General features: G+C 40.6%; 1 protein-coding gene across 1 annotated transcript in view; it reads left to right on the forward strand.

Annotated features, from left to right (window-relative positions):
- Window positions 1-1,096: 1,096 nt before the first annotated feature.
- KIF24 (kinesin family member 24) overlaps window positions 1,097-12,805 on the forward strand; it is a 28,438-nt gene continuing 16,729 nt past the window's right edge. The window contains exons 1-5 of the mRNA XM_065406944.1: window positions 1,097-1,713; window positions 6,524-6,713; window positions 8,493-8,590; window positions 9,914-10,129; window positions 12,201-12,288. Of these exons, the coding sequence (XP_065263016.1) occupies window positions 1,097-1,713; window positions 6,524-6,713; window positions 8,493-8,590; window positions 9,914-10,129; window positions 12,201-12,288 (1,209 nt within the window). The remainder of the gene's footprint in view (window positions 1,714-6,523; window positions 6,714-8,492; window positions 8,591-9,913; window positions 10,130-12,200; window positions 12,289-12,805) is intronic.

A 12,805-nucleotide genomic window follows, 5' to 3' on the forward strand; every position in this document is an offset into this window, starting at 1 on the left:
AAGACGTGCCCTTACTGTGGAAATGAATGTAACCAGCATTACTGGTGGGGGGGAAAGGCTTTTAGTAACACACAATTTCTTATTTGTAGGCTGATGTTAACAGTCAAAAATCTCCAGTCAGGAGTGAAGGCCCATTGGTTTTAGATTATGTACAAACAGCTAGAAAGATATTTTCATATATATAGGCAAGGATATAGGTTGTTTTAGGATTTGTTTTTCTTATACAATAAGTAAGAATTTTTGCAGATGTTAATTGTGCTGGAAATAAACATTTGCAAAATACATCATGGTAGGAAGACAAAGGTTTGAGAATTGAGAGTAATTTTCACATATTTAACTACAATGCCGGATATTTTTCAAATATTTCCAGAAAACCTGAGTATGGAGTTCCAATAACTTTATACAGATTTGGAGAGGCTACAATACATTTCGGTTTATGGATAATATGTTCCTGTCAAATACAGCTGAGAAAATGCACATGGTCCACAGAATACACAGGAAATCTAAACTTAAAAAAGAAAGCATGTAACTATGCCTATGCTCTAGAGTGTGATTTTTCTATATATAATACATATAATAATCCTTTACCTTTTAGGCTTGATCTTTGAATCTGTCCTTATCCATTTCTTACCCATGATTAATTAACAAAAGTATATCAATAGGACCACATGCCTGGACATTAAGTTGAGCATCTAAAATTAGGCATGTTACATTCTGTAGCTGGTGGACTGGGTTTCCGTAGCCTGTGGCATTCATTGAGTAGACATCACAAGTGCAGGGAGTCTGCAGCAGTAAGTGACTGTGGATATGTGGATATCTCTGTTTGTTGTTTTATTGTACATTTTTGTATGTATAGAAATAATTTGCTTTCCCTTTATTTGGTATATTTTTTCCAGTTACTACATTTCATAATGTTAGACAGTTCAGTCTATGGCAGCCTGGATTTTAATTTGTGCCTAGCCTAGTTGTAGATAATAACATCTATAGATAGCTGGGGAAATGCTATGTTTTTTCTTTGTTACCTTTGTCCGCTATGACTGTTTTGTATGGATCTAATGTTTCTTTCGTTTGATTTCTAATAGAGCTTAAATTGAAGATGGCATCGTGTCTGTACGAATGCCTTTGTGAGGCAGAACTTGAAAAATATTATCCTCAGTTTGTTGCCCTTGGCCTTCAGAAGATAGATGAACTAGCCAAGATTGCCATGAAAGATTATGCCAAACTAGGGGTTCATAACATGAATGATCGCAAGCGCCTCTTTCAACTCATTAGAATCATCAAAATTATGCAGGAAGAAGAGGAAGGCGCAGACACAACCAAGCAAGATTTTCAACCATGTGACCTCTACATCCAACCTCAGGTGACCAGGTCAGGTCCTCGTAGACAACTACATTTTGAGTCCCTCTTTGAGAAAAAGGATGGAACAGGTAAAGACTGTGAACTTGAATTGCAGAGTTTCTCTGATTTCTGTGCTAACAAAGAGAAGGAAAGTTTGGTGGAAATGTTAGGACATGTTCTACCAGGGGACTCAGAGGACAATAAAATAACCAGAAGAGACATCCTGAATGTTCCTGGAACATGCACACAAAATGAACTGGCAATATATTCATCAAATAATATTGCCCCTCTATTGGGGGATTCTGAAGCTCCCATCATACAAAGAGTAACTCATATTTCCGGGTATAATTATGGACTACCTCATTCTTGTATCAGGTAATAACTACTAACTTTTATTTCACTATGTTTGGAGTTAACCGGCACAGTTAATCACGCCTTTAGGAGTTTAAAAAGGAAGATCCTTCTTCATAGACTCTAAATGAACATTATGTATAACTAGAATCAAACAATGCATAACTTCTACAAGGGTGATGGAAAATCCTGTGGGGAGGGAAACATTAATTAGCACTTGGGACTTTCCAACACTGGAAAAAAAAAAAAATTCAGTTGAATTCACCAACTGCTATTTACCAGAATTGGATAAGAATAAGCTTTAGTATCTTGCGGTGCTTATGCTTTCGTTTTGCCTTTGTTCTGGTCAGTTTCTCATATTTTTCAGTATAGCCACCTTGCATAAGCAGGGGGTTGGACTAGATGACCTCCTGAGGTCCCTTCCAACCCTGATATTCTATGATTCTATGATAATTAAAACTCTTTTTTCAGAAAATCTTGCACTCCAAGCTGAAAGCAAACTGTGTCACAAGTTTTCCCCAGTAAAAGTGACACACATTACAGTGGATATAGTTTTTTGTTAAGGGAACTCCCGAGGTATCACTTTAAAAAAGAATCTGGATAAATTTAATGTTTATGAAAACTAAGAACTAATAGTATTGACTTAGACTGGCAGAGTGCAGGCAAGTACTGTATAAAGATCACCTGCATGGAGACCAGCTGATGAACTTCCTTGCTGAGCTGCGGCACTCCCAAGTTAATCCAGTCATGGAACTCCCATGCTGCTCTGCCAATACACCTCCGTACTGAGTTACTGACCACCTCCATGCTGTTCCAATCTAGGGCATTTCTTAAGTCTTGGGTATTTTATGATGTGCGTAGATGAGACTAGAGAAAACCAACAAAGTCATTTTCATTTGTGAACTAAATCAGAATTTGAACCAGAGTCTCTAGAGGTGAAAATGTAGTGCGTATAATGCCTCTGTGTTTCTCAAAGAGCATTACACTTTACTGGAAATACATCTGAAAACCTGTTAGCATTTTCTCTTATTTTGCTTGGACTATTTCCATGCACACAAATCCAAATCAAAACCAAAAGCACTACATTATACAGAATGTTTCTGAAAATACCTTTATGGGCGTGGCAAATTCTACAACGACATGAGGTTTATAAACTGCCCAAGACTGAGTCGCTGTCAGAAGCTAGTTTTACAGCTGTACTGCTGGAAAATGATGTGAAACATACTTTGGCATGGAGAATTTTTAATCCACATCATATTTAAATCTATGTTTTCCTGCTTATAAATGGGTTTAGGATCAAATTAAGTAATATTTATTATTATTGCCATTTGTATTACTGTAATATTTAGAAGTCCTAGTCAAGGATCAGGACCGCATTGTACTAGGTGTTATACAAACACAGAACAAAAAGACAATCCCCGCCCCAAAGAACTTATAGTCTAAGACAAGAGACAGCAGATGGATACAGATAGAGGAGTCCAAGGAAACAATGAGACAGTATAGGTCAGCATGGTGGGCACACCAGCAGCTTAAATTGTTAGAGAGTTTTAAGGAGGGAGTGAAGGTAGATAATGAGGTGGCTTTGTGGATATTTATGGGGAGCTCCTTCTAAAGGTGAGGGGCATCACTGGAGAAAACATAAAGGTACTTGTTTGAAAATCTAATAATGGGTAATGGAGGCTGGCATCTTGGGCCAATCAGAAGTGGGAGTTTACATTTCAGGAGTGAATGAGAGAGAATAGGCTGAATGGGGCTAGGTTCCGAAGGGCGTTGGAAGTGAAGGCAAATATTACTACATTCTCAGCTATCAGGAACACATAAATAAAGCTCTTGTTAATGTTTTTAAATGTTTTTCACTTGCTCATAGCAAATGATTTGATGTTAATGTTAGCAGACAGGGTCACTTGTAAGTTTCTTCTGCCCTTATTGCCTCTGCCAGGCTCCCAATTGCCTCTCTTCTTTTGAAAATAATATAAAATATATCTCTCTGCCACCTGAGAACAGAATCATTATTTGTTTAGATTTCCTATAAATCTGTCTTAAATGCCAAGTGCAGTACATGGAATTAAAACAGATACTTTCATCCAGTACAAAGTATATGTAATACAATGTGTGTCTCAACAAGACAGAACTTCTAAAAATCCTGTCTCTAACATCAATAAGGTCTCCATTAAGGCTTCAAGCATTCCTTTTCATCAATCCCTCACTAATTCTCCCTGCTTCCTCAACACCCAGAAAAAGCCTGGGAGAAGAAGTGACTCCTTCATTGTGTCCTGAAAGTCACCAAATCCAGGCTCTGGTGAACTGAGCTGGGAAGTAAGTTCCAGACCCAGTGACCCTTCACTGAGAACATCTGTCCCCTAGCATCATCCTGCTTATACAGGGGGTTCCCGGTATACATCTCCCCCTTATCCATCGTTTTGCGTATCCATCGCTCGTCAATAGGGGAACGTGTTCCGATTCACGTTGGTTCCGATCCGCATATCTGTCACTTCACCTTTTGCATGACTTTTCTTTCGGTGTTTCCCCTGGCATTCAGGAGGCGCGGGGAGGAGTGGGGACGGGGTGCGCTTGAAGAAGGGGGTGGAACTGCACGGGAAAAGGCGGGGTGGGCCATTATTTCTTATGGGGAAAAATTCCCCGGTATCCATCGTTTCAGTATCCATCGCCCTTTTCAGGAATGCAACCCAAACGTATACCAGGGACCTCCTGTATCAGGAGGGGACTTTTATCTCAAGTCATGTCAGATGATCTCAACTGTAATGTTCTCTCAAGGGTGAAGAGGTTTCCATTCAAATATAGAGACTGTAATCCTTATTCATGTGAGAAGTTCTACTGAGGAAAATTGATGGGAATACATGGTTGACTAAGAGCTATAGGATCAAGCCCCGTATTTGAATGGAAACCTCTTTTTCCCCTTGAGAAAACAGCTCTTAACATTTATTTCTGAGCACTGTACTTTTAGATTAATCAAAACTGGCAATGCAATAGCATTGAAATCACAAGCCTATAGTCCCAATAAAAGTGGAAGAGCTGGTACAAATACCCTTGTTATATTGTTGTTTTTAATATAATGGAAGTCTAGTGCATGTTTGCTTTAAAGTTGTGCATTAAAAGATTTTGAAAGAGCTTTTGGACATCAGGACAGAAATTTTACTTTCAGGTAAGGCAAGGGTTTGATTAAAATGATAGTTACTGACTCTAATTCACATTCACAGCCAGGTGGAAAATCATTTTTCATTTGGCTGAAGAGTGCTTGAAAATTGGAAATGACCCACTTTATTTTAATGACAGCATCTTCCATATATTGTATGTCAAGGTGTTTTACACAGTGGGTTAATCAGCTAGAGAAGAAATGACTTAGGCCTGGTCTACACTGGGGTGGGGGGGAATCGTGAATAACGTAGCTGAAGTCAACATACTTAGATCGACTTACCGTGGTGTCTTCACCGCGGTGAGTCGACTGCTGCCGCTCCCCCGTCGACTCTGCCTGTGCCTCTCACCGAGCTGGAGTACAGGAGTCGACGGGAGAACGCTCGGGGGTCGATTTATCGCGTCTAGACTAGTGTAGACATACCCTTAATGTCTCTGAGGGTGGCGGGAAGAGAGTTGAAGTAGACTTGGCAGGCAACATAACTGCTCTGATTATAGATCGTACCCCTCTCTTTCTTAGTTCTTCTTAGACTGAGCATTTCAGGTTACAGACAATGTCTCATGATCGGGTTATACAGCACCTTGCACATTGTGGGTGCTACTGTCCTACTACAACTAATTATTATGTGATCAGAATTTAAGGGTCAAAGAGGTATGAATTCTAGCAACACCATACGGATGGTAATGGGCAGATTTACAGCCAAGGGAAATGTGGGAGGAAAAGATCATTCAGAATCAAGTTTGACTGAGATTTATGGCCTTGGAACATAGGGGTTATATCTGAATTATGGAGTGTGACAGATACTAGGGATGTGGGAGAAAGGGCTTCTTACCAACTAATCAAACTTCAGTCTCTGAAGCACTGAGTAATAGAAAGTTATGGTGGAGCCAGAAGCTGGCAAAGTAGAGACACAGGCCGATAGAAAAGAGAAGGATTAACGGGTATGTTGAAAGATATATAATGCTGGATGCCAACCACACAAAAGTTGTGTCCACAGCTGAAACTGGCAGTGAGACAAGAAAGGGTGCTAAAGGAAAAAGCTTGTGGTATTCCATAGTGAAGGGGGTAGTGGGAAGGTGTAAGCCTCTACCCAAAATGAAAAGGAATGATTAGAAGAACAGGATTCAGGCCAGGAGAAGAGACTGCAAGAGCCACAGGTTTCTTAATGAAAGTATTCAAGAAGGACAAAGAGAGACTGATATTAATGAAAGCTGTGTGGAGATCTATTAAGAGAGCTAGGTCCGTTATGAGAGGCAAAGAATATGTCATCGCCTGGGGCAGGGCAATCTTATTATGAAAAAGTCCAAAGAAATTCCTGGTCACAACAATCTCCAGAAAATGGGATCTTATGTTATTTTGGATCATCAGTTTGTGGACACCCGAAGTTATGCTGGGTCAGCAATAGGCTCAGAATTACAAGGAAAATAGATGTAAAAAAAATCAGTGCTGTCACTTTAACAAAAGTACCCAAAAGAATTGCATCCCTGCTTTTAAGAGAAACAATAGAAGCTTTCCCATTTATAATGTCTAATTCTTGGAGAGCTTTCAAAATGAGAGAAAAAGGGCTAGCTTCACTAAACAGTAACAGCTAAAAATTGAGTTTATGGCCAAGTCCATGGGTAATTTGAATTGTCTAGCATCCTCTTTTTTTAAACACAAATTTGTGATCCTGTGTTCTAGATCTAGTACCGCTGAGAAGGAGATGCCGTGGACAGAGACTGACAAAATCCGAGTGTGTGTCAGAAAACGCCCGCTGGGCCTGAGAGAGGAGCGGCGGGGGGAAGTTAATGTCATCAGAGTGGAAGATAAAGAAACTCTTCTTCTCCATGAGAAGAAGGAGGCAGTTGATCTTACCCAGTATATTTTGCAGGTAATGTGAGCTTACTTGCTCTTAAAACCCCTTTCCATTTATAATACGTAGGAGTAGTGTGCTAGCTGCCTGAATGGTGGAGCGACAGCGTAATGCATTAACAGTCAAGTGAGAGATGAAAACAGGCTTGGGATTTCAATAATGGAAATAAAAAAAGACCTTTCTTTCTTTTTCACATTAAACACATTTCTGGGTTCTTCTCTCCCTCATCCCATGTAAATCCATTGGAATTACTCTTGATTTACACGAATGTGTGAGAGGAGAAGCGAGCCCAGAATTGTAATCCCCAATAAACACCTTTTTTCTCTAAAAACTATCATTTGCTCCCTGTCTACCTTGCTCCTCAAAAAATGAACATCCTTTTTCTGATCCCCGGGTGCCAAAAGAGGACCCTCTGCCAGGGTCTAGAATGCAGTTGCCTGCTGAGTTCCCTATAGCCCCTTTCCACAGGACTTCAATGCAGTAGTTCTATTTTAATGCGTCACAAACGTCCTCTGCTTCTTTCCTAGTTTTCCTTCACTCCAGAGCCAAATGCTTTTCAAAGTGCAGTTCTCATTTGGTCTTTGTTTCTAAATCCTGGGTACCTTCTGCTGCCATAGTTCAAATTCTCATTCTGACTGACAGCACCAGGAACAGAACTGATTGCTAGAGAGCAGAAGCTATCCTGACCCGAGTGTGTGTTATTTTTATAATCTGAGGACTGGCAACAACTGGTCAGGGTAGTAAAATGAAATTTGATAACTCTCTCAGGCACCATTCATATATCCCCTTTTACAATCCGATACATGCTGTAATTCCACTCCCTCAGTCTCCATGTAGCTAGCTAGCTTAGGTGCTATCTAAATGCCTATCACCTTGGCATCTAAATGCTGAAATAAATCTCCTCAACTAAATTATATTCTGGCAATACTGTCAAAACAAATCTTGCTATAAATCACTGTAGTGCAAGCAGAAATATGCCATAGCCTTACTGAAACTGATTTAGATTTGCATATATGTTAGTGTGGATCATTTATGCATAATTCATGTAGTCATCAGTTCTGCAACTCTTCTATTTGAGATTGCCCAGTGCTGTTTTGTTTGTACTGTACTGAAGTATAATGTTATAGACGCTGTCCTACTGGGGCCCTCACGGAAGTGAGATGTGTATCTTATAAAGCTACCCCACTAAGCGAAATTTAAAATCTGTAAGGGGCTGATCCAAAGTCCACTTAAATCAACAAATATCTTTTCATGGACTTCAGTGGGCTTTGGATCCGGCCCTAAGTGCAGGAGTTCTTCTGCTTCTCAGATAGTAAAATCCAGCTTTGCATGTGAATGGTTTGATCCTCTCCAGCACAAAGCATTTGAAGTGTGTGGACTAGATCACAATGGATCTATGACCTGATTTTGATCCTCTCTACTATATAACCATACTGTGTTGCTGTGGGTTGGTTCATTTCAGGAATAGATTAATTTTCTTTTTAAGTTACTCTCGTGCTTTTGTTTCTTGGCTGCTGTACATTCTGCTTGAAGATGATGGGGTCCGGGGACACAGAATCTTCTCTTAATTTTCTACTTGCATATTCTATTTCTTGGTGGGTTGTGGCTGCATGCTGCTGAAAAGTGAGTTTTACTTGGTTACTTAGGACCAGCTCCAAAGCCTCCTGAAGTCAGTGGAAAGACTTCGGTTGACTTTAGTTAGCTTTGGATCAGGCCCATAGCATGTGCTACACATTATGGGGTAAAGGAGAACTGAGAGAAATTTCTTTTCGTATAAAAATCACATTTATTTTTCAGCATGTTTTTTATTTTGATGAAGTCTTTGGGGAGGCATGTACCAATCAGGATGTGTATATGAAGACTGCTCACCCCCTCATTCAGCACATTTTTAACGGGTAGGGAGCCATTGCTTGCATTTATTCCTTTTAGTTTTCATTTTTCATGTATGACTTTGGTGTAACTTAAGTTTTCTCTAAAAAACATTAATTTCACCTTTTCAACTTACCCTGTTTTTTTAAGTGTGTGTGTGTGTGTGTGTGTGTGTACACAAAATATAGAAAAATGTCTGTTTATACAATTTTGACAAACTAAGGGCCTGACCCTGCAGTCCTTATTCAGGCAAACCTCCCCTTGTATTCAGTGGGAGATTTGTCGGCAGAAAGAGTGCACAATCAGACACCAAGGATTACTAGGGAGTCAGTTTGGTCTAGTTAGAACAAGAGATTCGGTGTCAGGATTCCAGGATCCTAATTCTCTGCTCTAACAGACTTTCTTGTGATTTAGAGTAAGTCACGTAGAACTCAGTTACTCAGTTTACCCATCTGTAAAAGAGAAATAAAACACCTTGATGAGACTGTTGTGAGTATGTTTGTAAAGTACTTTGAGATGTATGTATATCGTTCACAGTAGTATAAAGGAATTATACACTTTATCAATAAAACTGTGGTTTAGCTTTATTTTATTTACTTATTTCTATTTAGAGAGAGAATTATAATATACCTTCTGGTTAATGGAAAAATCAGGGTGGTTTTACATGTATAATTGTATTTGAGTACAGAGAACAGCAAGCTTGAATAGGTCATAATTTCATTTTGACCTCTTGATGGAAAGGAATTACATGTCTATACTGGAAAATTAACAAGATGAAGCTTTCTGTTATCAAGAAGCTCCAAGTGTCATCAGCTGGGCCAGAAATTCTATCACTAGTGTTCTCACTGTTGGGTTTACAGCATGCAAAGTGTAGTGCTGGGGTTGTTAAGCTTTTTTCCTTGAGTGGACCATATGTTAATATGGAAGTGGCTTCATGGACACCCTACTCCTTGCTTTCATAATCATGCAGACTTGCTCTCCTTCAATTCACAATCAGTCCTTTCCCCCACTCATGATCACATAACATCCCTGTGGTAGCTACAATTTTTTACTTGGAAAAGTAATACCGCAAAAGTATTTAATGCATTTTTAGTTTCTTTTAATGTGGTTTTAGCACCTGGAAACAAGGACAAGAGTCAGCACTGTGTCTCTACCCCGCTGTCCACAGAACACAATTTGAGAATCTCTGATATAACAGATTGTATTTTTCAGGATCTCAGATGGCTATGAATGATAAAATCCCATCGCTGAGGGTCAGCAGTGTGTGTAGATATTAATATTGCAGAATCTCTTTTAATAGACCTCAATGGATCAGATGTATTTTTAAAAAATAAAAATTATCTTTACAGAGGCAACGCCACTTGCTTTGCATATGGACAGACTGGTGCTGGCAAGACTTACACTATGATAGGGAGTCACCAGAACCCAGGACTCTATGCACTGGCTGCTAAAGATATTTTTAGACAACTAGAGGCATCCCAGTCAAGGAGAGAGCTCCGTGTATGGATCAGTTTTTATGAGATCTACTGTGGACAGCTTTATGACCTGCTAAATGGAAGGAGAAGGTATTTAAATAAGAGACACGTTGCTGTGAAAAAAGGATGATACATCAGTTTGTTATTTCATTATGGAGTTGGATTGAACAGAATTAAGTTTTCTAATAAGTGAAATTGATTTAAATGGAGCTATTTATGGAGTAAGGTATTGCTCAATGTGAGTAAACATAGTCGAATCTGGCCCTAAATTTTGTCACATCTATAGATACTCCCCCTTTGGGTTATTTCTACAGGAATAAAATAAATCAAAGCAAAGACACAAATCTGAGGGATGAGCTCTGTATTAGATACGCTCTGCCAGGCTTCACCCCTTGTGATGAATAGTGACAAGACAGTATCATGTGGCACAGTCACATTAGCTTTTCACCTTTCTTTAGCAAGGTAACCTGAGATTGAACTGGAATTTTACACACTCTAGGAACAGCTGAGTAGCACAGAGCAGTTGAAAAGAAGCAGAATGAATTATTGATAGGAGTCCCATAGGAAGGGAAAAATGCAACCTGCTCCCCAATCGTCTCTCCACCCTGGCAATGCAGTGGGGCCCCTGACTCCCCTAAGATGGCTGTTTAGTAATCTCTTTTCTGAAGAGGGTGTGACTTGGAGTGTGGACATTAATAATTCTGTAGCAAAAGTATCTAGGTCAGTACTGTGGCACTAAACCCAAGGAAAATCAAAAGAACTCAAGATGTTCCTCAGATTAAAAAACTTACCTGACCGAAAATATCTAAACACAACAAAGCAAGATAACGTTCAGTCTAAATCCTGCTGAAGAATAAAACCATCCTGCCAGGCTTTTAACTTTCATCTGGAACTAGTGGGGCTCTTGAGGGGAGCGCACTTTGAGAGCATGTTGCAATGCTTAGGAGAGTCTGTGCCTTATCATGAGGCAAGCATGTTTCTCTGTGTTGTCTCTCCTGCAGCCCTTTTTGAAGGCCTTCTTAATGTTGAGCTATAGTCCATAGGGCTGTGGAAGTTCCTTTTCCTTGGACGTAAGCCAACCAGTTGGTATTACCAACTATACCATAACATTCACTTCTCTGTAATTTGTAGCAGAGAGTCACCCGTGTACTCTGATTCTGCAGCTGTCGGATCTGCTGCAGAATCCACCTATTGCCACAGAACTATGTTCCAGAACCTAAGCTGTCATTAAAACGAATTTTTGAACCTTCGTGGTTGTGAAGATAACCTTGAAAACATGAATTGAGTATAAGTGATGCAGTGTAATCTTCCTGAGCCTGGAGACAGCCTGAAACAAAAGCTCTCAGAGAGGTGTGAACTCTGAAATCTAAAGATGACAATTTAAATGCCATCATTAACTATTTGAGTGCTGATCATCTTAGCAGGAACATCCAGCTAATAAACACTTCCAGTGTCCCTTTAACAGTGAAATTTGAAAAGTACATATTATACATGACAAGTGGTATATTAATGACAACCTGATTTGTAGCCTTGCTAGTCACTACTTGCAGTACTTCTCTAGAGCAGTGGCTCCCAAACTGTGGGGCACGCCCCCCGGAGGAACATTCAGGGAGGCATGCGGCAGGGCTGGGGCCAGTCCCAATGGGGGGCAGAGAGGGAGTGCCACACTTCCAGGTGCGCGGTAGGGCCAGGGGCAGGGAGGGAGTGCCACACTTTCAGACCTACTGCGCCCTCAGTCCAGCACTGCCTCCAATCCTGTTCAGCCCCCAGTCCTTCTCTGCCTCCAGGCCCAGCTCTGCCCTCACTCCCTGTCCGCTCCCAGCCCAGCTCCAGCAGCAGGTCCATTCCACCCCCTGCTCCAGCCCCATTCCCTCTCTGCCCCCAGACCAGCTCTGACACCAGCTGCAGCTCCTCTTCCATTCCCAGTTCTGTCCCCCACCTCCGCCTTCAGCCCAAGCTCCACTGCTGAGAAAGCCTTGGCTATGTAGTCATGGGGGAGGGAGGCATGGACAGATTCTGTTACTAGTAAGGTGGGGGCGCGACTGAAAAAGTTTGAGCACCGCTACTCTATAGCACTGAGATGTAGCCAGAATCATTACTACTATATAAGACTTTCTTCAGAATGACCCTTTCCTACTAAGCCCTGTTGTTTCCTCTGCAGACTTTTTGCAAGAGAAGATAGTAAGCATGTTGTACAAATAGTTGGCCTGCGTGAGGTTCAAGTGGATACCGTAGACCTACTATTAGAGGTAATTTGATTGTCAATGCTTATTTTATCTTCTAAAGCCCCTGTTGCACTAACTCATCCAATAGGTTACCATGGAGTGGAGAAGGTCATTTCTGGCATACGCAGGTGTTGCTGCTCCAGGTTGTATAATGTACACATTATGGGGCTCCAAAAGAGCATCAGAACAACTTTGAACAGCTTGGTGGCCCCAGCAGAGCATGAAGGGACACTTTCAAAACTGCCTTTAATGAATGAGCTCATGTGCAGCTCAGACAAGTTACAGGGACACACATCAAAAGCTGCCTTGGAGCAGTCACTGCTACAGCCACACCTCAGGTGGGATCTTTGCCAAGGGGTTGAATGAACCACCCAAGAAATGACAATATCTCAGCAAAACAAACCCTGAAATATCTTAGAATATAAAAAAAAGGCTATGTCCATATTTGCAGAAGAGATGTATGAAATATTTTTGCAATAACCTTACATCACTAAAAAGAGTTCTAAAAGGAAAATGTAAGTAAACTTTACAAACCGGCACG

The sequence above is a fragment of the Emys orbicularis genome, chromosome 6 (assembly GCF_028017835.1).
Source record: "Emys orbicularis isolate rEmyOrb1 chromosome 6, rEmyOrb1.hap1, whole genome shotgun sequence".
Taxonomy (NCBI): Eukaryota; Metazoa; Chordata; order Testudines; family Emydidae; genus Emys; species Emys orbicularis.